Source organism: Idiotropiscis lumnitzeri, chromosome 1 (assembly GCF_059441095.1).
Source record: "Idiotropiscis lumnitzeri isolate Australia: NSW breed Sydney's pygmy pipehorse chromosome 1, RoL_Ilum_1.0, whole genome shotgun sequence".
In the NCBI taxonomy this organism is placed as follows: domain Eukaryota; kingdom Metazoa; phylum Chordata; class Actinopteri; order Syngnathiformes; family Syngnathidae; genus Idiotropiscis; species Idiotropiscis lumnitzeri.
This window is the reverse complement of record NC_142391.1, coordinates 35,750,691-35,770,424: the sequence shown is the minus strand read 5'-3', so window position 1 is coordinate 35,770,424 and position 19,734 is coordinate 35,750,691. Positions and strand designations below refer to the sequence as shown.

The 19,734-nt window shown below is 40.8% G+C and overlaps 1 protein-coding gene across 4 annotated transcripts; it reads left to right on the top strand.

Moving 5' to 3' along the window:
• Positions 1 to 2,452: 2,452 nt before the first annotated feature.
• LOC148344458 (AP2-associated protein kinase 1-like) lies at positions 2,453 to 18,943 on the top strand. Of its 4 annotated transcripts, none has more exons than XM_088298325.1 (18): positions 2,453 to 3,285; positions 5,639 to 5,757; positions 6,254 to 6,362; positions 6,651 to 6,793; positions 6,881 to 7,002; positions 7,310 to 7,391; positions 7,478 to 7,610; positions 7,927 to 8,030; positions 8,245 to 8,324; positions 8,410 to 8,573; positions 9,126 to 9,313; positions 9,788 to 9,874; positions 10,200 to 10,384; positions 10,620 to 10,813; positions 10,912 to 10,974; positions 13,918 to 14,085; positions 14,630 to 14,716; positions 17,857 to 18,943. In XM_088298325.1, exons 1-18 carry the CDS (start codon positions 3,126 to 3,128, stop codon positions 18,615 to 18,617), a joined length of 2,949 nt encoding a protein of 982 aa, XP_088154451.1. In that variant the 5' UTR covers positions 2,453 to 3,125; the 3' UTR covers positions 18,618 to 18,943. The 4 variants fall into 4 exon arrangements, with proteins under 4 accessions (XP_088154451.1, XP_088154440.1, XP_088154468.1 ...); XM_088298314.1 differs by having other exon boundaries at positions 9,785 to 9,874; XM_088298334.1 differs by lacking the exon at positions 9,788 to 9,874 and having other exon boundaries at positions 2,454 to 3,285.
• The last annotated feature ends 791 nt before the right edge of the window (positions 18,944 to 19,734 follow it).

Below are 19,734 nucleotides of genomic sequence, written 5' to 3'. Positions count from 1 at the left end.
AAGAAGCTTGGACGGATCACAGCCAAACCTTAGATCCAAAAGGGAAATCTGCGCTCAATTTGGTTCACTGCTGTTTGCAATGAGGGGAGAAGGCTCAGAAGGTCAGTCGCAGGGACGCAAGGACCAAAAAAGTCTGAAAACTATTTAAAAGATTAAAAGAAGTTAAGGTTCACAGACTCGCATCCGGGATTGTTCTCACTACAATACGGGTCCACATATAACCAGTATGATGGCGCTTTTACTCGATATCTCAAATAGAAAGCTGCAAAAGTATTTCCTTGGGGAAGGTGTTTGTAGAGGATGCAATGCTTTACCAAATAAGGACTATATTAAAAGAGTGATGTGTACGGCAAACAAAATCACAGGTGTTGCCATTCATCTTCATTTTGTCTCATTGAAACAGTCAAACTGAAAACATAACACAAGATCAGTCGTGAATTGCCATTGTTAATTGTCAGTTTTATTTCGAAGTATATGAATCATTGAAAGGATTATTTACAAACAAAGAAGACTGCAGACCAAATGGCACATCTCAAAGCAAAGTACTAAGTCAAAGCTTGACAATTTTATGATTGTATTAGCAAACAGGAAAAAAAGACAAACGCATTTTCCCATGGGCGGGGTTTGAGAAATGTCTGTGGCCGTTTAATTTATGTGAGTTGAATACCACACAGACTCACAAATATTGTTTGATATCAAAGTAAGAGTGAGCTTTGGATTGAACTTTGCTGATAACCGAACTGTGACTTTACTCTGTTCATAGAAACTACAGTGCATTCAAAATAGTGACTTTCTTGACCCCGCCTGACTTCCCCACATCATCTACTGTCGGTACTTGTAAAATCGTATGGATGATTTTCTTCCCATGGGACCACACAAAATGAGAACCATATGTTCTTTTGTTAATATTTCAACAGAGAGACAGTACATCGTAGATTATAGTATGTACTAAAGTCTTGTATTGTCATTTGTCACTGGAGCACGAACAGCATTGTATTTTAACGGCACAATTATTTAAGGAAAATTATCAACACGTGTTTAAAATTGGGCATCTACATCACTGTGATGGTATTAGCTGTGCAATAAAAGTTGTAAATAGATTAAACAGTTTCAAACTTCAAAGCAGAGAGAAATTAGACGAGCCTGCAGAAAATAATTTCACCTTGCATTTAAATGTCTTACAGTTACTGTTATGAATATAAAACACTTCTAAACTAAACATTTGAATACAAAAGAACTAACAAGTCATTCATTTTATGAATAGAGGTAACTCATGTGATACATGTCCTGCGTGATAAGAAATATGGATACAAAACTGAGCGATGGCTGATTTGGCTTTAGTGGGTAAACAGTGACCTCTAGAGGAATAATTTTCAAATTACACATAGCAACGGTGGTTGTTCCATGTCCACATTTCCATTTTATTTTTGAATTATATTTTGTTCTTGTTTTTGTTCTGTACAGTTCTGTATGTCGTTTGTGTATAACAGTGTTGTTTCAAGACAAATTACAGTGCAAACAGTAGTGAAATTTGCCCTGTCTCTAGTACTCAAATCCTTCGTACGTTGATTTTTTTTCTTTCCTTCATCCGAAAGATTCCTTTACTGAGTACGTTGCGCTTTCATCGACTTACATCACAATCGACAACCACCAGGCCTGCCCTCAACTGCGCACAATCTTATCACAATAATTTTTTAAAGACAATTTTTAATGTCATCCAGTTACATGTCCAAAAAATGCATACAGGCAGACAGACAGACAGACAGACAGACAGACAGACAGACAGACAGATAGATAGATAGATAGATAGATAGATAGATAGATAGATAGATAGATAGATAGATAGATAGATAGATAGAAGTAAGTTACGTTAAAACCATGCATGATAGTCGCTGATTGCGACTGCATATTTACACTTAAAGGTTTTAAAATGAGAAAATTAGATAATTTGTGCATTTTAAAATATACATTTAATGCCGTTACACATAATTTCCCAGGCTGGGCTGGAGTGGGAAGTTGCAGGAGCCTGTCCCATCTGACATCGGGAGAAAGGCGGACTGCAACCCGAACTGGTCGCTAGCCAGTCACAGGCCACACACAGACGGTACACAATTCAACCGAGTGTACCACTACATCATCATCATCATTATCATTATCATTATCATTATCATTATCATTATCATTATCATTATCATTATCATTATCATTATCATTATCATTATCATTATCATTATCATTATTATTATTAGTAGTAGTAGTAGTAGTAGTAGTAGTAGTAGTAGTAGTAGTAGTCGTATTGTAGCAGCAGCTGTAGTAGTAGTAATAGTAGTAGTAGCGAATCGAATAAAAATCGTTTTTTGGTTACTTAAAAAGTCGAGTGTTTTATTTTGAAAGGGGTGTTCTTATTCTAGTTCTGGTTAGGGGCGGGGCTGGGACGATGAGACAAAAGGGTCGGAAATGATCGCTGACTTTGACCAATCAGAGTGAGAAAATTGACCTCGACTCTTCTAGCGACCGCCTGTTTGTAGCTCTGTTAGCTTTGTTAATAAGTTATTTGATTAAGATCGCCGGTGTTATACAGCACCGGCAGCTGGAGAAACGATAATTGTTAGTGATACAGAAAAGAGGGAAGTGAATTCTGTTAGTGTGATGTGGTGTGGTTAGATTATGCGAGCATGTGATAAGCCGCTTTGGGTAGTACGTACCTGGCTGCCAGTCTAAGTAGCTGTCATCGCACCTAGCTGGTTAGCTTAGCCGCATAGGTGCGCCAGTGATCGCTCCTCCGGACTGGCGGTACAGTCATCCAGCAGTCGCTTCTCGCAGTTCGGAGTTCAGTGTTTCACTTCTTAACAGTGAACACTACTTAAGACAAGGTCTGGTACTGCTCACGATTCGGACCATACGTTAGCAAAGAAACGCTGCCTTGTCTTTTTTTTTTTTTGATACTTTGAAGTTCTGTCCGTCAGCTAGCATTCAGCTAGCCGCTGTCATTCAAAGACAGCTACCTCATTAGCCACCAGCTATACCTGGGACTGACTGCTGCTCATAACTCACTACAGACTTTTATTTTGTGCTTTTATACGCTTGGATATCGGAATTGTTGCTTTAGATAACACCTGTAAGGAATGAAGAAATTTTTTGACTCACGCCGCGAGCTGGTGAGCTCGGGGCCTGCCCCGGGAGTCAGCGGAGGAGGCGCCGGTTCCAGCGGCGGAGGCAGCTTCATCGGCCGGGTCTTTACCCTTGGACGACATCAAGTAACCATCGAAGAGATCGTGGCTGAAGGTGAATGAATGGACGTGCTTTCTGCTTCGTTCACTTAAATCACATAGGATTCTTTTAGCACCCCCGAGGTATTTGATTTAATTGCCAAAGTGGTTTAAATCAGGATTAATTTCTAATCTCGTGTGTCCCACAGTAGTGTATGTTCTCGGTGAAATGTTTGATTCGTGATCTAGTGTAGTTATTTATTCATTGTTTTTTTTAGGGGAGTGGAGTTTACTTTAGGCAATGAGAAATGTATTAATCAAGCTTCCTGCAACTGGGTTTGTGTCCTTAATTATGTGTGATTTATAAACTATTGTCTGTGCAAAGTTCGTCTTGTCTGTCGTTTATTCCTCTTTGCATATACATTAATGAGAGTGTCGTTTTAATCCTCTAATTTAGCTAAACGTTAATGCGTCACTGAATTACCTGTCTGCACATTTTACCAAAAGGCTGGGAGTAACTTGGTACAAAAGGAATTATAAAATCCATGACCGTGCTGAGTCATTGGTAATTGTAAGCATAAACATTGGGCTCTAGACTTTCTTGCACAACCATGCTTGCGGTTTTGCCGCAAGACCGTCCAAATAGTTACAATAATATCGTTTACTATTAGTGTTGATTATAGCATTCATTTCTGAAGATAATTTTCTAATGTTTTACTAAACAGTTAAACATAGTTTGTGTTTTCCATTATCCAAATGAGAGTCAGGCTTGTTGTGTTTTCCAAGAGGGCTTGTTACTGAATAATAGATTTTAAAAAACTGATTAATTTATCAGTGTTCTGGCAGGACTCCAGCTGTCTGGCTGCTTTATGAATGGTGTGGTCATCTGGCTGCAAACCGCAATGTAAATGTGAAACTAAAGTAATGTCATTTAAAATGCACAGTTGCTAGAATTCACTTTGATGCAATTAACAGAAAACTGAGAATAGTATCACATTATCTCTTCTTGATTTATTGGAAGGAATTTGCCACCGACAGCTTTTAGAAGGCCTGTTTGTACATGTCATTTTAGTGTGGTGCCTGTTAACTTTATAGACTATTTTTGGCACAACGCATACAAAGATCACGCAGTGAAACTTGCTTGCTTTACTCATTGAAGTGGTAGTCTGGCCATTTGTCTCTCTTTGGACACACGTGTGTTGCTTCTACCGTCTTGTGGTGGTGTGCATAACACATCTCTCCAATGATTTACTTCCTCAGGGAAGCAAAAATCATTCACTCAGCTCAAACTTCATAAAGAAAACACTGGAGGCCCTAAGATCATCTTTCTTCAGTCGACAGGACAATGACGCGTGTATCTTGTTTCATCATCGCTGTGTAACCTCACAGTAGTTTTAAAATATATGGAGCATTGTAAAGCCCCGTCCATCACATGACAAACGTGAACCAATATTGCGTTTTTGTGGCATTTGCGTTTAGTGAGCAGTTTGTTGTGGGCATATGCATAAACCAGTGGAGAATAATCCTGACAATTGGTTACGTCATTGGGCAGTGGCTATTTGTAGCTGTACTTAAAGTTATTCTTTTGGCACTGTCCCCTGGACAGAGAGTAGACCACAGCGAAATGGTGCCCAAGAAGCCTGCTAATCCTTCTAATTTCTTACAGTCATCTCCGATTAGAGAGCAGGATTTAAAATGTCTCTACTGTCAGGGAACACGCACGCAAGATTTGGATCTAGGGTCTCATGCTGATTGAAAATTGAATTATCAGATTATTTCCCTACTTTCTGGAGACAAAACAGTTGAAAAAGAGGATGCGGGATGAAACCTTTATTACATTTTAGTGACCTAAATAATTATTTATGAGTGCTGTCGCAATACTGGAAAAAAAATAAACACTCACTTCTTGCTTCAGAAGTCTATTCTGCACCTAATTCTCTATAGTCAGTTAATTGGTTATCATACCTTTTGCAAACTGTCAGAACATCTCGTTTTGGATTGTGTGACTATAAAGCCCACGCTCAAATCACAACAAAAGTTTTATGACTATGGTTCTTCAAATTTCTAGAGCTCTTGTCGAATGTAATAATTTAACCAGGCCGCGTGTTATTGTAGACACTGACATTTCAGATGCTGACTCAGTAATTTGATATTCTGTGACATATCACCACAGTCACAAACAGGACAGCACCCGGATTTGCTAATTACAATCAATTTGTTGAATTTGTGTCACTGTTGGCTCACTATACACTTGACTCGTTTCTTTTAATTGGCTGCAATCCATTTTAGAATGTGTGAACAGTTTTACGATTACGTTTACTATTAGAAAACATTTTAGTGCTGTAATGTAACATGGTCCAAGTAGGTTATAATCTACCCTTCTGTGGTGAAAATAGTATTTGAGCTCACATCGTTCCATCTCTTTGCAGGAGGTTTTGCCATTGTTTTCCTGGTAAGAACGAATCAGGGTCAACGGTGTGCTCTAAAGCGGATGTATGTTAATAATGAGCATGATCTACAAATCTGCAAACTGGAAATACAGATTATGGTGAGTAAAAAGGGATCAGAAATTTAAGACTATTTATCTGTTGGCTCTCCAAGAAGTCACAGTATGGCTTTGTACTCAATTCTTGTATTTTTTTTTTTGTCTTTTTGCGAAAGTATGTGCTCAATAAAATGACACCATGGCTGTTTAGAATCAAGCACTTTGAAGAAGAATAAAGTGATTTGCATTCATTACAGGCAGTAACAGGGGGGGATGTAATCAGTGGTACTGTTTTGTAAATTCTTGTAAACATGTTGTATTGGCAATTTGTCATTCAAGCAGAATTACGGTAATGATATTTCAAAACAAACTCCTCAAATGTGAGTAAAAAAATAAGCCGTTGTTGCAACTACACCTTGTTTGTCATGACTATGACAGTGTGTGCTGCTCATTTTCCAGAATCTTTACATATAAGACAAACATGGATGTATATCTCTAAATGTCTTAACGTTGTAGGAATTAATCTGTTTTTCCACCGTTTTCCTGTCTGTCTTCGTAGCGTGACCTCGTAGGCCACAAAAACATAGTTGGCTTCCTGGATTCCAGCATAGCTGCAGTTGGAGCTGGTGATGTGTGGGAGGTCCTAATCTTAATGGACTTCTGTCGAGGTAAATTTGTCTATCATGAGCTCTTTCTGCCCCTGTTAGATGAAAATATTTAACTTGATTTTTATTACTGCCAAGTGATCAAATTTGAGATGGGTAGTTGAGGTTGGGAAATTTCCCAACCTCACAATCGAAGATAATTTATTTTATTAGTTGCCGATTTAGTCAAAGAGATCAAGTCATCCTTTCAATTACGGAAAATATAGAAATGATCTATTTGGTTACATTAAATGTAACCCCAGTTTAAGTAGTGTTACCTTGTTCTTTCAGTATGTGGCAATTATTTTGTAGGTGGACAGGTGGTCAACCTGATGAACCAGCGCTTACAGACCGGCTTCACTGAAGCAGAAGTGTTGCAGGTCTTTTGTGATACGTGTGAGGCTGTTGCTCGTCTGCACCAGTGCAAGACTCCAATCATTCATAGAGACCTCAAGGCTAGTTACACCATTCCAAATGTAACTTTTTTTTTTTTTTTTTTGCATGTCGCATTGGAGTTATTTGATTTTGTGCTCCCTTTGTAGGTGGAAAATATTCTTCTGCATGACCAGGGACATTATGTGCTGTGTGACTTCGGAAGTGCCACAAACCACTTCCAAAACCCACAAACAGAGGGTGTACCTGTCGTTGAGGAGGAAATCAAAAAGTTGGTCTTCTACGCCATTTGCTTTTACGCTTGTTGTGAATTGGGTAGACCGGCGCTGTCCAAGTCTGGTCCTCAATAGCACCTATCCGTCATGTTTTAGATGTCTCCCTCTTCATACATGCCTGATTCATATGATCAGCTCATCTGCAAGCTCTTCGAAGCCTGATAACAATCCTGATCGTTCAACTCAGGTGTGTCGCAAGAGTGAGACCTCTAATACGGGCTGGATAGGTGTTCTTGAGGACCGGACTTGGGCGCCCCTGGGTGTATGCATTTATAAAATGATGTGTGTGTCTCTTTTCATTAGGTACACCACTTTATCATACCGTGCGCCAGAAATGGTCAACCTCTACGGTGGTAAGGTCATCACAACAAAAGCAGATATATGGGTGAGGTGTTTGGATCCCTTGATGATGATAGCTGTGGTTCAAAACTACAAACCGCTTTAACTTGTGTTTTTGCAATGTGTGTGCAGGCTATGGGGTGTCTTCTCTATAAACTATGCTACTTCACGCTTCCTTTTGGGGAGAGCCAAGTTGCTATCTGTGATGGCAGTTTCACTATTCCAGACAATTCACGCTACTCCCACGATATGCACTGTCTCATCAGTAAGCAGCATTCGTCTTCATTTGCTAGTTATTCTGTCTACCATATAGAGTTGCAGTTTCACTAAGTTTAAATTATGTCTGTCACAGTACATTACCTATAATGTTAGTTTGTGGATCGTACATTTACTTAGTTCATGCAATAGCCATTGTAATCACCCGCAATGGCTGAAAAATCCATGGTGTATCCAAGTGATACCTAATCAGGTCAAACTGAAAGTCCGATTCCTTAAAAATGTCTGTGTGCAGTTTCTATACATGTGTGAATGGCAGTATTTACGCTACTGAAACCTTAAGATCCCCTGTATGGATTTTTCAGGATATATATTGGAACCCGACCCCGACAAGCGGCCAGACATCTATCAAGTATCTTACTTTGCCTTTAAACTGAATAGACGAGAGTGTCCTGTTCCAAATTTACATGTAAGTTAAGAGTGACTGAAATAAACTAAATTCTGACTTGAGCCACTGCTTACTTTGTCAGCACATTCGTGTTCCCAGAACTGTTGACTGTTGTAAATTGCTTCACTTTTTATGTTGATTATCTAAAGAATCTGCAAAAATACTGTCAAATGTACAGTATTGTAGTCATGCTTTTTTTAGTGCATTGATTCGACACAAATTTCCATCCATTTAGAATTCATCCATTCCTGCAAAACTTCCCGAGCCAATCAAAGCCAGTGAAGCTGTGGTGAAAAAAAGTCAAACCAAAGCCAGGTGAGAGACAAGTCACAATTTTTGAAATTTTCAATGCAAATGGATTTAAACATTATATTGCACTTTTCTCTTTCCCTCGCTTCAGGATCACAGATCCCATTCCTACCACTGAAACCTCAATAGCACCACGACAAAGGCCTAAGGCTGGCCAGTCCCAACCACAGCCTATATCAGGCATTCTTCCCATACAAGCAGGTTTGACCCCACGGAAGAGGCCCAATGTTGCTGCTGCGGCGCCCCAGGCCATAGGTATGAGCTATTTGATCCTTCTGCAGATCCGTTAAAATTTGGCCCTGTTTTTATTTGGGGATAAGTTAACTCTAACATTGGAACAAGGTTATTTTTGTAAACATAAACTTACAAAAAAACTAAAAATAAAGTTGATAAAACATTTTTGTTGAGGAAATAAAATAAAAATGAAAATGGTTTTTTAAAAAAATAAATTAATAAATAAAACTGAAACTACATTTTATATTTATAAAACTAACCAAAATGTATTAACTGTAGAGAAAATGTGCTTCGTCTTTGGCAGTTAATTTAATACACGAGCCTTTGGGGTTGATTTATTAATTTTTTTCTCTGATACTACTGCACTGCTGTTAGGCAGAAGAAGCGAAGGTTGAACACTCGTCTGGGAGTTGTAGTGTTGTTAATGTTTGTCGCATTTTAAACTACCCACATTAAAAAAAAAGCTAAAAATTAAATAACTAAAATTCCCAAATTATTATAATAATAACTCTGCACTGGGCTAATCATCGTGACCCGTGGTTGATTACAAAAAAATGTGCTTCTTTCTTCTAGGCGTTGGTATCAATGTCCCAGCTCCAGGTGCTCTCCAGGCTTCTCAACAGGCTCCTGCTGCTGCACAGGCTTCAGTGCGGCCGATGCAGACCACCACCATTCAGCCTCAGGTCACACCGCAACCTCAGCAGATCCTCATGAAACAGCAGCAGCCTTCCGCTTTCCTACACATACAGACTACCCAGCAGGTAGGCATCCCAGCAATACAACTAGAAAGGAAATGCAGTGAGGCTACAAGTTTTGGTGTTTCAGAGTCCATCAAAGTAAAACCACCGTCAGTGCAACTTGCGATATCTTCACTCTTGAACAATGGTTCAGGTTTCCACTCAATTTCAAACAGTAATCTACAGTGTTAATGACATTGTATCTAGTAAGGCATGAAAACACGATCCCACAGTTTTTTTGGCAAGTACAATTGCCCATCTTTGCCTCTGCTCCATGCTTGTTGATATCCCAATTTGTGGGTGGAAATCTCAAAGGTATTCTAAGAATACAAGTAAATTGAAGGACAAATATGACAAAAACGTGCGCGTATTCCTTCGTGGAATCATCTGGCACAGATCTTAGATCACCAGGTCCAGAATACTACCACTGTGACACCCACTCTGCTGCAGTGCAACGTTAAGGTTGATTCTCCCGCTCTCACACTGCACCGGCAGCAGCAGCATGAGGTCCAGGAAAGCCCAGCTCTCCGTCTGACCCCCATCCCCGAGTCCTCCGTCATTGGGCCAGCTGCTGACCCAGATGTGGTAACTTCCTGCTAATAGTGCTGTCTGCTGCTGATTTGTTTCAACTTGGCATTTAATCGCCCCATCTTCCTTTTTTGCTCGCTGTCTAAAATCTGTGCACTTAATTACAGTCTCAGTCTTCTTTAAAGGGTTGTCTCAGTATTATCTGTGGTGTGGTTTGGTTTCATTGGCAGGAGGTATCTGACAGACCTGATCTGATTTCTCTTCCATCACTCGTCTTTCATTATTTGTGTGGGAATTCCTAGTTGTGTTTTGTTTGTTTAACATCTTGTTGATATTTGTCATGCTTACATCACTTTTTGTGTCCACCCATCCCCACACACAGACAACTGGAAAGGGGCACAAAGTCGGCTCCCTAACACCCCCATCGTCACCAAAGATGGCGGCCAAGAGTGGTCATCGACGTATCCTGAGCGACGTCACTCACAGTGCCATCTTCGGGGTCCCCATCAGCAAGTCCACCCAGCTACTGCAGGCAGCCGCAGCTGAGGCCAGCCTCAACAAGTCCAAGTAAGCAGAATGAGCTCCCCTCAGTGATGTGAGGAGTGACTGTCCTTTCATGGTGCCGTGATAAAAAGTCCTTTCAGTTGACACTACCATGATGGAGTAGAGGCAAACCTTTTACATCCGACAGAATCTTGCTGAAGAATCCCGCTGTTCGCACTTAGTTTGCATACACGATTAAATCAAGCCAAAGTAATGAGCCGCATGGTTAAAATCTAACCGCTTTCTTGCTGTTTTACAGATCAGCAAGCACGACTCCTTCTGGCTCCCCATGCTCGTCCCAGCAGACTGTATATCATTCAGCTGATGCAGACATCCAATCTGCCCATTTTAAAACCAACACTCAGCCCAGTTGGAACCCCTTTGGTGACGATAACTTCTCTAAGCTAACTGCTGAGGAGCTGCTTAACAAAGACTTTGCAAAGCTAGCTGAAAGTAAGTGCAATATTGTATTTACTCTAGGTTAACACAAAGAGGAGTGTGAGAGTGTTGTTAAATGCAAAAATACAATTTTGTTTTTTGTCGGAGCACAGCTGCTGTACCGGAGGAGAAGTCCAGGGGAGACTGTCTGATTCACGGGCTCAATTCATTTGCAGGTAACAGTTTCTTTGACTCCGTTTTTTTTTTGTGCATTTACCTCTTGATTCACAGTTTAATATTGAAATGAAAGATTAGAGTGTAATTTCTCGTACTTTATTTAAGGAGGCTTTGCCAACTGCAAAATCGGAACTGCTGTTTTCAGAGGCCGGCCTTTGTTGACATTTTAGCAGCTGCACAGAGACGCCTTGTCAGTTACCATGAATAGAGTCTCTGGTCTACAACGAGATCGCATCTCATTTGCAGATCTGTGCTTTTACGGTCACTCAGTACAGCAAAGACAATCACTCCTCTGTTAATTGGATTTCCTTACTGCTGCAGGACTGTGTTCACAAGCCAGTGAGCCCAGGCAGTCAATCAGTCATTCAGTCTTTTATGTCCACTTTTCCCTTTAGTTCTAGCGAAAACAAATGCCTGTATTGTCTCTTGTGGTGCTGTTTTTAAAATGTTATTTTTTTTGGGAGTGTTAGTGAGGGGAAGCGGAACAGATAATGGATGGTATCGTGACACTATTCCTTGCCTTTATCTTTCGTGAGGCTGTCTCTTTGCGACGACTTGTGGTAGATCTCACAGGATGCGTGCAATGTACCTGATGTTTGGGCCATCGTGTGCAATAATGTTTTATATTCGATCAACCGTATTTTATTTCATTTTTCACTCACTCTGATATTAGCTTTAGCGTTTCAACAATGCTCTTTCCTTTAGAGAAAGGGGTAAAGGGTCACATCTGCTGTGCCATTTTCTGAGCCAACACATTCCTTCTCTAAGAATCCCCCCCACCACCAATTTTTACCATTGTGGTTTCCCGTAAGTATGGGCTGCTATGCGTGCTGTGAGAGTTCTTTTTTATGCATGGGACACATTTTAATATACTATACATGTGATGAGATCAAGTCTTGTCTATTAAGAGTTGAGAAACTGGTATTGTCAACTCAGCTGACTATGTTGAGGTGTTGAGGGCGACTCTTTGCTCAGTCTTGTTTGTTCAGCTGAACACTAATTGATGAATTTCCAAGGTTTTCTTTTCCTGGTTGGGCTCATACTGTTGGCAAAAGTCTAACTTGGATTGTGTTGCTGTTTTCACCGGAATTTCGTTACTAACACATTAGACAGGAGTAATGAAGCCTTTTATAAATACAGAAGTTTTTTTGTTTTTTTTTGTGAGATTATGATATAGACCATCTCTATTTTTGGTCAGATGGAACACTGCTTCAGCTTGAACCCCTAACATTGCTTGCTTGAACGTAGGGCTGGGCGATAAACCGAAAATTTACCGTTACCGAAATTTATTACAATGACCGAAATCATTTTGCCCATGTCGGTAAATTCGGTGTTAAAAAAAAAAAAAAAAAAGAAAAGCCTTTTCTGTCTGCGGCAATGTTCATGCCCCTTTAAGACCGCAACAGCGCCTCTAGTCACGTGACTCCAACAGTCCGCTCGAGAAAGAAAACAGACGTCGATGTCGTAGCTGGTGATTCAAATCCAGAAGCTTTTTCACCACAACACAACAATGCTGTGCTGAAAGTTCAAAGTGAGAAGCAAGGTTCGACAAGTGACAACAGCCCATTAACGGAGGCGACACCATACGAGAGAACGTCTCAGAGGTGGACGCGATAGCCTAGCACATAGCTAAAGATAAAGCTCCTCTAGTTACAGTGGCGCGCGCAGGATTTAAACGCTTCATGAATGCCGTATTTCCCGATATGGACTACATCGGGCCGGGAGCTTAGACATGTCAAGCATTTTGCATCTACATCCGACTTGTGGTCGGGTCGCAACATGGATCCCTGATTGAGCCTGACTGTGCATTACATAGACGACAAGTGGCGACTGCGCACCAGAGTACTCGAGACGGCACATTTTCCCCGATGATGCACACTTGTTTATTTGGCTTGCATTGACATTTTCTTTCATTTTATTTAGCATTTTTTTTTATTTGCCATTATTTACATCATGAGAGCATCTTGGCGCAATCTACTTGCAGAAAAAGATTTTGCAAGAGGTACCCTTTTTCTTTGTGACATTGTTCAAGTCATGCAAATCAAGCTATTTTGGAATTTATACAAATGATTTTTGCACTTTTATTTTTCATTGAAAGTAATGTGTACCAGTTGGTCAATAATAAAAACAGTCAATATGCATTTCCTGCATTTATTTAGATTTTTTTTTAGTCCACGGGGGGAATTTATCGTGCATTTATCGTTATCGAGGTAAAATTGGTCAATTTCTCGCGATATTGATTTGAGGTCATATCGCCCAACCCTACTTGAACGTCTATATTTACTGTTCCGTTTATACTTCTTTGGAAACTCCCCCCTCGCCCCTTTTCATCCCTTGCCATACTTCTATTCGTCCCTTAATCGCCTCTCTCCCTTTCACAATCTCTATTGATCCATAATTGTATAAAACATTTGCCATTGTAAAACATTATTGGCATATAGGACTATAGGTAATGTTTGTTAACTGTCATTCTTAACAGTCGTATTAGCCAGCCGCGATATTAAGATGACACCCACATTTATTTTCACATCAGCTTATGTTCTATTTATTGTTCTGATCAGTTCATATTAAATGAAATGTACATGATTAATATAACTGCATTGGCTTCAATTCTTAATGTAAATATTAATATTTTTACTAATGCACCTATTTCCAGCAAACTGTTTGTACTAATTGCAGCATTGGTTCTTCTGAGAATGCCTTTCAAATGAAAGTAAAATTGGTACTACGTGAAATCCTTGATTGAATTAAAAATCAATCAAATTGAATCATGAATCAAAAATGTAATTGAATCGGCCCCTTGTGTATCGAATCAATTTTGAATCGATACCCAGCCCTATTGGATGTTTCCTTGCCCAATGCATTTTGCTGATTAAGCATTCACCTCACTCTTTTAATTTGATCCCTTCTCATTATGAGTTTGCGTTCTTGTTGTGACTCAGACTCTTTAACTGGAAATGACTCTCTGCTGGGCTGCCATCTTCTATCTCATACTTCTCCTCATGGAAACCAGAATGTTTCTTCTACTTCCTCCTATCGCCCCTCTGCTTCTCTTGGCTCCTGCTCTTCAACCTGCCTGGAGGAGCTGCAGCCTGCTCAGACAGCTGCTGGTAAGCCCGTCCACCTTTCCAGCACTTCTTGACCTGCTTCGCATCTGTAAAAATAATCTAATGTTTTATTGTACTCATTCTAATCTAACACAACTAAAGCTGATGCATGAAGACACATCCAGTCTTAGTCTTCACTAATGTGAACGATTGCTCGTTACGTGAAAACAACCAATTAAATGTTAAAATCAAATTCAATCCTGTGGCCATTTTTATCCCATTAGGTGTTTTGGGTTGGACCTTATAATCGAACTATAAAAAATGAGTTTTTTGGGGGGAAGCAATGGGGTTGCATTCAAGTCACTACTTGATTTGTATTTATTTTTAATTGCCAGTTGAAAATAGAAACCAGAACTGACACACGGGTTAATGACACGGTCTCTCTCACATATCTGTGAAACAACCCAAAGCTACATTGCAATTCCAGATTTATATGCCGCCTTTTTTTATATTTCCCTGCTCCTTGTTTGTCGCCTTGCGCTTTGGCTGAATTAACTGCTTTCCTTTCACATCTGCCTTTGCTTCACGTCCTTTTCCTTTGCTGCAGACTCTTCTTTCCTCATCTCGCAAGGAGAGAAAGGGAATGACGAGTTTGACCCTATTCCCGTGCTCATCTCCAAAACCTCGAACCAAGGTAAGAAGAACAGAATCCTGATATGAGCACCCGCATCTGCTGTCAGCAGGACCGATTCTGAGCCCCTCTCCCTCAAACAAGCACCCCTTCCTCTGTGACTTGTGATGTGGGAAGTCTTGCCAGGCAAGCTCTCACATTGGAGCATATGATACTCGACCCTGCAGGGGTTTGGCTTCTGTCGTTATTATCTTGAAAGTCCCCCCCCATGTTAGATTAATGCTCCCTTACTCTCCCCTGTGTTTATGCAGCCATATTAATTTAAGATTATCCCAGCTCACTCTGTGCTTCTTTCTCTTTTCCTGCCCCTGTTCATGCACCCCTCTGCTCTGACCATTCCCCATCCTCATCCACTCCTCCCTCTTTAATTCTTTTCTTCATACAATCTCGTTTCATACGACTCAATCTTTGGCTCACCATCTCCCTCGGCTCTTCCATGTACATTTCTGTGTCTCGTCTCTCTCTTACTTTCTCTGACATGTTTCAGGTGGTCACTCGCGCAACAACAGTGGCAGTTCAGAGTCCAGCCTTCCCAACTTGACTCGCTCCCTTCTACTGGTGGATCAACTCATCGACCTCTAGAGGGTTGGGAGAGGTCAAGGGGACAGTGTGCAACCCCTATGTTGGGACAGGGGAGGACGGTTAGAGATCTGGAAAATGTAGCATCTTATGAAATGAAAGAGAGGACTCGGCATAGATTTGTTCACTCTGATAGGCTGTTTTCTTAAAGGTCTGCTAACATTCCCATCAATGCTTAAGCATATCTTCTGCCACTAACATGCCTACCCCATGGCCTTCCACATGCTTTACCCCCATAATCGCTCATTTAACATGATGCCATGGTGGTCTACTTTCATTTCATGATGGACTGCTCTATGACAGCTGCTTTCCTTTCCCTTTTTGTGTATGTGTGTGGGTGTTGGGTTGGTTGAGGGTTGAAGCTTTGTTTGGAACCACTCTTGATCAAAAGAGTGACAATTAAAGTTGTATGCACTTTCTCTCAAAACTTGCTCAATATACTTTTGGCCTCCTAACTGGAAAAGTATGTTCAAAGTTTTTTGTTTTTGTTTTGTTTTTTAATCCGTCGTTTTGAATTTGATGCCTGCAGGACATTCCTAACATTCCTGAACAGAAAAAAAAAATGGAAAATAATCTGAATCAGAATACCCTTTATTGTCAAGTTGTAGAATGCTCAAAAAAACACCTGTTAGGAACATGCCACAAGTGAACACGTTTGATGGATACAGGAAAGTGCCATGATTGAGCATTGAAGGAACATCGCTGAAAGGGTCAGTTGTTTGCAAGCAAGTATGGTGAACAACTGCATGTACAAATATTCTATCAATTGCAAGTAATTTAGGTATTTCATTAGCTATGGTACATCATATAAAAATGTTTAGAGAATCTGGAGAACTCTTTCGCACATAAGCCTTGACACGTAAAAAGCAAGGCCGAAAACCAACATTGTATGACCATTTATCCCTCAGGCGTCGCTGCATTAACATCCCGCATTATTGTGTAATGAATTTTGATGTAGCGACATAGGCTCAGGAACATTTCAGAAAACTATTGTTACTTAACACAGTTCAGTCCTACATCTATAAACACAAATTAAAACACTACCATCAGAATCAAAAGCCATCTCTCAACAACATCCAGAAATGGTACCGGCTTATCTGTGCCAGAGCTCATTTGAGATGGACTCATGAAAAGTGGAAAAGCGTGCTGTGGTATGACAAGTCCACGTTGCAAATAGTTTTGGCGCTATCGTGGACATCGGCTCAATATGGAGTCCATTACCAACTTTGTTGCTCTTGTCAGCTTACGTTTTTTTCATAATCTTTTTTGGATGTTTTTTTTTGTCCATTCACGCAGAACAACATTCGTATGGTCAATGGTCCGCATATTAGACCCGAGAGAGGACCTCCTTGCTCATTAAAAAGAAAAAAAACAGCAGGGTTCCCTTGAATCTCTGTTCCAGTTCACCCAAAAAGTGTATGGGGGGGCTTGAGGTCTCCTTCACCAAACTCATCCAACCATGCATTTATGAATTGACCCTATTTTATGCCCCGAGTTATGCGGGAACAGAAGAGGGCATTCCCCTTGCACAGTTGGAAATAAAATGCCTCACAGTTGAAGAATTTGAAAACTTGTCCATGCAATCTACGTCAGCTGTGGTTTACAATGCCAGCCCTGTCAAAGCCTCCATTACCCTTTCACATGAAAAAAAAATGGTAATAGTACAAACATGGATTATCAAAACAGAAAAATACATCCCTGGGAATGCTAAAATAGGGAAGCCAAAGTGGTAGAATAATAAAGTGATATCATCATGATGTGCATGTACAGTCAAGTCTACTTGTCAAGCAAAGAGGAAAGACACCTCTGGGCTCTGTGAATACGTTGACATGTGATGACTCGGTAGTGCTCAAAGGGCGAATGTATAAATGTGATATATGTAAATTGTAAAGGGACAAAGATTTGTGTATAAATAATGTCGACTTTTTCTCTATTGTGTCACATTATTGCTAAAAGACATTTCATTTGATTGATGACATCACAATCCCCTTATTTTTGTAGATGCACACTGGCTTTTTTACAAGAGCATCTAATTGAGTGCATAGATTCAATTGACATCAACTCTTGCGTTATAAGCAAAGTAAACAGCAACTTTGTTCTGTCATAATCAATGTCACTTTCGACGCAGACGCTGAACTGTATTTGGCACTCCGAGTCAATGTTATTCCTCACAACTGCGAGACGAGTGAACACAAATAGCACTTGTGCAACCTTGTGGTTTCAGTCATAAAGAATCAGGTAGCATTTCCCGCCTGTTAACAACCGCTGTCGACGCTGCTGAGGTAAGATTGACCCGTGCGTTCCTCTGTGCTCGTCTTGTCTAATTGCGCCTCCCTCCGCTGCCAAGGCCCTGCCCCTTGTTTCCACTGACTCCATTGCTCGCATCCATTGGAAATGTGGAGAGCAAAGTTCTGGAAACAAGGCTTAGCCATGTTGTGATGATTAATGTGCGTATTGTCGTCTCATGATGCTTCCTCAGTGCTTCTCCTGTGTGTCAACTCAAGTTTGATAGTCAATATAAAGGAATGATTGATGAGCTTTTTTTTCTCCATTTCTGCTTTCAGATACAGATGTGCAGCTAGATAGGAGCAGCTACTCTGTGCTTGGACAAGAAGGGTGCGACGGCGAAACTGTTGGACATTCTGCAGCAAGTGACGGATGTGTTCACTCCAGTGATGAAGAGCAGGAAAAACAAACCTGTCAAGAAGAGCAGCAGAATTTCGGGGATGCCAGTGAAGATCATCCTTCGGCTCACGAGCTCAGCGGCTCCAGACCACTGCTGCTTGGCTCTGAGGAGGACGAAGAACACGAAACTCAACCAAGCCTCAACTCCACACCAGCTTCCTGTGTAGTATCATCTGCTGTGACTTTCCATCCACCTGCACCCGCCACTGTTACCCAGAATCACTCCCAGCTTGATCCCGAGCCAACCAGTGTAGATGTCTTCTCAAAAGCTCCTTTTCGCCTCACGCAGCAAGAAGCAGGCGACGTGTTTGCCAACGCGCCATTTCCAAGTGGCCCGTTGACAGCCCAACAGCACCTAGATGTGTTCTCCCAGGCTCCGTTTGCGAAAAGAAAGGAGGCCGTACCACCTCCGTATCCTCACGGGGCAGCTGTGATCCCCGAACAAGGCATGCTGGGACAGATTGCACCACATCTGTTCCGCCCGCAAGCACTAGCCAAATATTCTCGCCACTTTGAGGGAACGGGCACCCCACAGCCTGAGGGCCCTTTTAATGCGAGCAGTCAATTGGGTGGTGTCCACGCTGTTGACCCTTTTGTCAGTGCACCATTTCACCTCAAAGCCCCACAGGAAAAGCCCTGATGACACAAGCACTGCAGCTGGACTGCAGGCCTACATCGAACAGTATGCAAATCTTTTGCTTTGAAACAATTGCTTCAAAGTTTCGGGGATGATGATGGAAAAGACTCTCATTTTGGGCTCACTGATTTTGGCATTTCGCAAACGAGCAGAGAAAAGCATGCATGTGAGGGATCCACACTGCAACCTTTTCCTAACCCACACAAGTATTTTGTGCCTACACCTGAGCAGACCTTAACAGCGCTGACACAGCATATCAAATGCTGATATTTTTTAAAATGGAAGCTGCTCACACTGGCACAATAACATAAATTAATGTGGATAATTGTCATCTAGGTTTGTTAGACCATGTGGGACCGCTGCTTAATGAAAAACCAAAATGTCCATTTTTGTTTACATTCCTTTTCCCCTCCTATCACAGTTTACTCTTTAAACAATGCAAGTGTCTTGCAATTGCCATTTATGTCAGAGTTGTTGCTTTAATCATCTCAAATTAGTTCTCACTAAAATTCCTGGACTTCCTTTTCCTGTTCAGTCCTTTTGGTATGGTCATGTACAAAATGACAGCAGGGTGGTCAAGCATGTGTATTCTTGCCTACCTCACATTTTCCTCATTTGTCTTTTTGTCTGTTCGACTACAAGTTGCTCATATTTGGCTGTCTCTTTCCAGTTGTTTAAGTCATAAGTCACTGGCCTGTCTCCGCTGAAAATTAAATATACTGCATGTGGCTTCAATGAGGACATTTTTGTGTATGCGTTAGGAATATATTCAATGTTATGGACAATTACTCAAACATTGAACACTATTCAATGCATTTGTGTTGTACTCCAAATAGATTCTATTGCACATTCTCCACCAAGTAAAATACCTGGAATATGCATTATGCAAAACAACTCTCAAGTACTGTAGGCTTGTAATATCCAAGTATGCACTGTACAATTTACTAGTAACTCCTGCAATGAATTGCTTTCTCATGTCATAGAAATACTGTATCTAGGGCACTTATTGGTCAAGGATTGGTAGACTAGCCAAGATCAGTGGCCTGTTCAAGACATTTGTTAAGAACTGTTTTTTTGCTGTGCTCTGTCAAGTCATTAAGTACTTTTGTTTTCGTCATGA

Coding starts and splice junctions, on each gene's coding strand:
- LOC148344458 (XM_088298314.1), top strand. CDS start 3,126: ATGAAGAAATTTTTTGACTCACGCCGCGAGCTGGTGAGCTCGGGGCCT. Junction 9,875..10,199: donor CAGCTGCTGACCCAGATGTG/GTAACTTCCTGC, acceptor CCCCACACACAG/ACAACTGGAAAGGGGCACAA. Junction 14,086..14,629: donor GCCTGCTCAGACAGCTGCTG/GTAAGCCCGTCC, acceptor CCTTTGCTGCAG/ACTCTTCTTTCCTCATCTCG.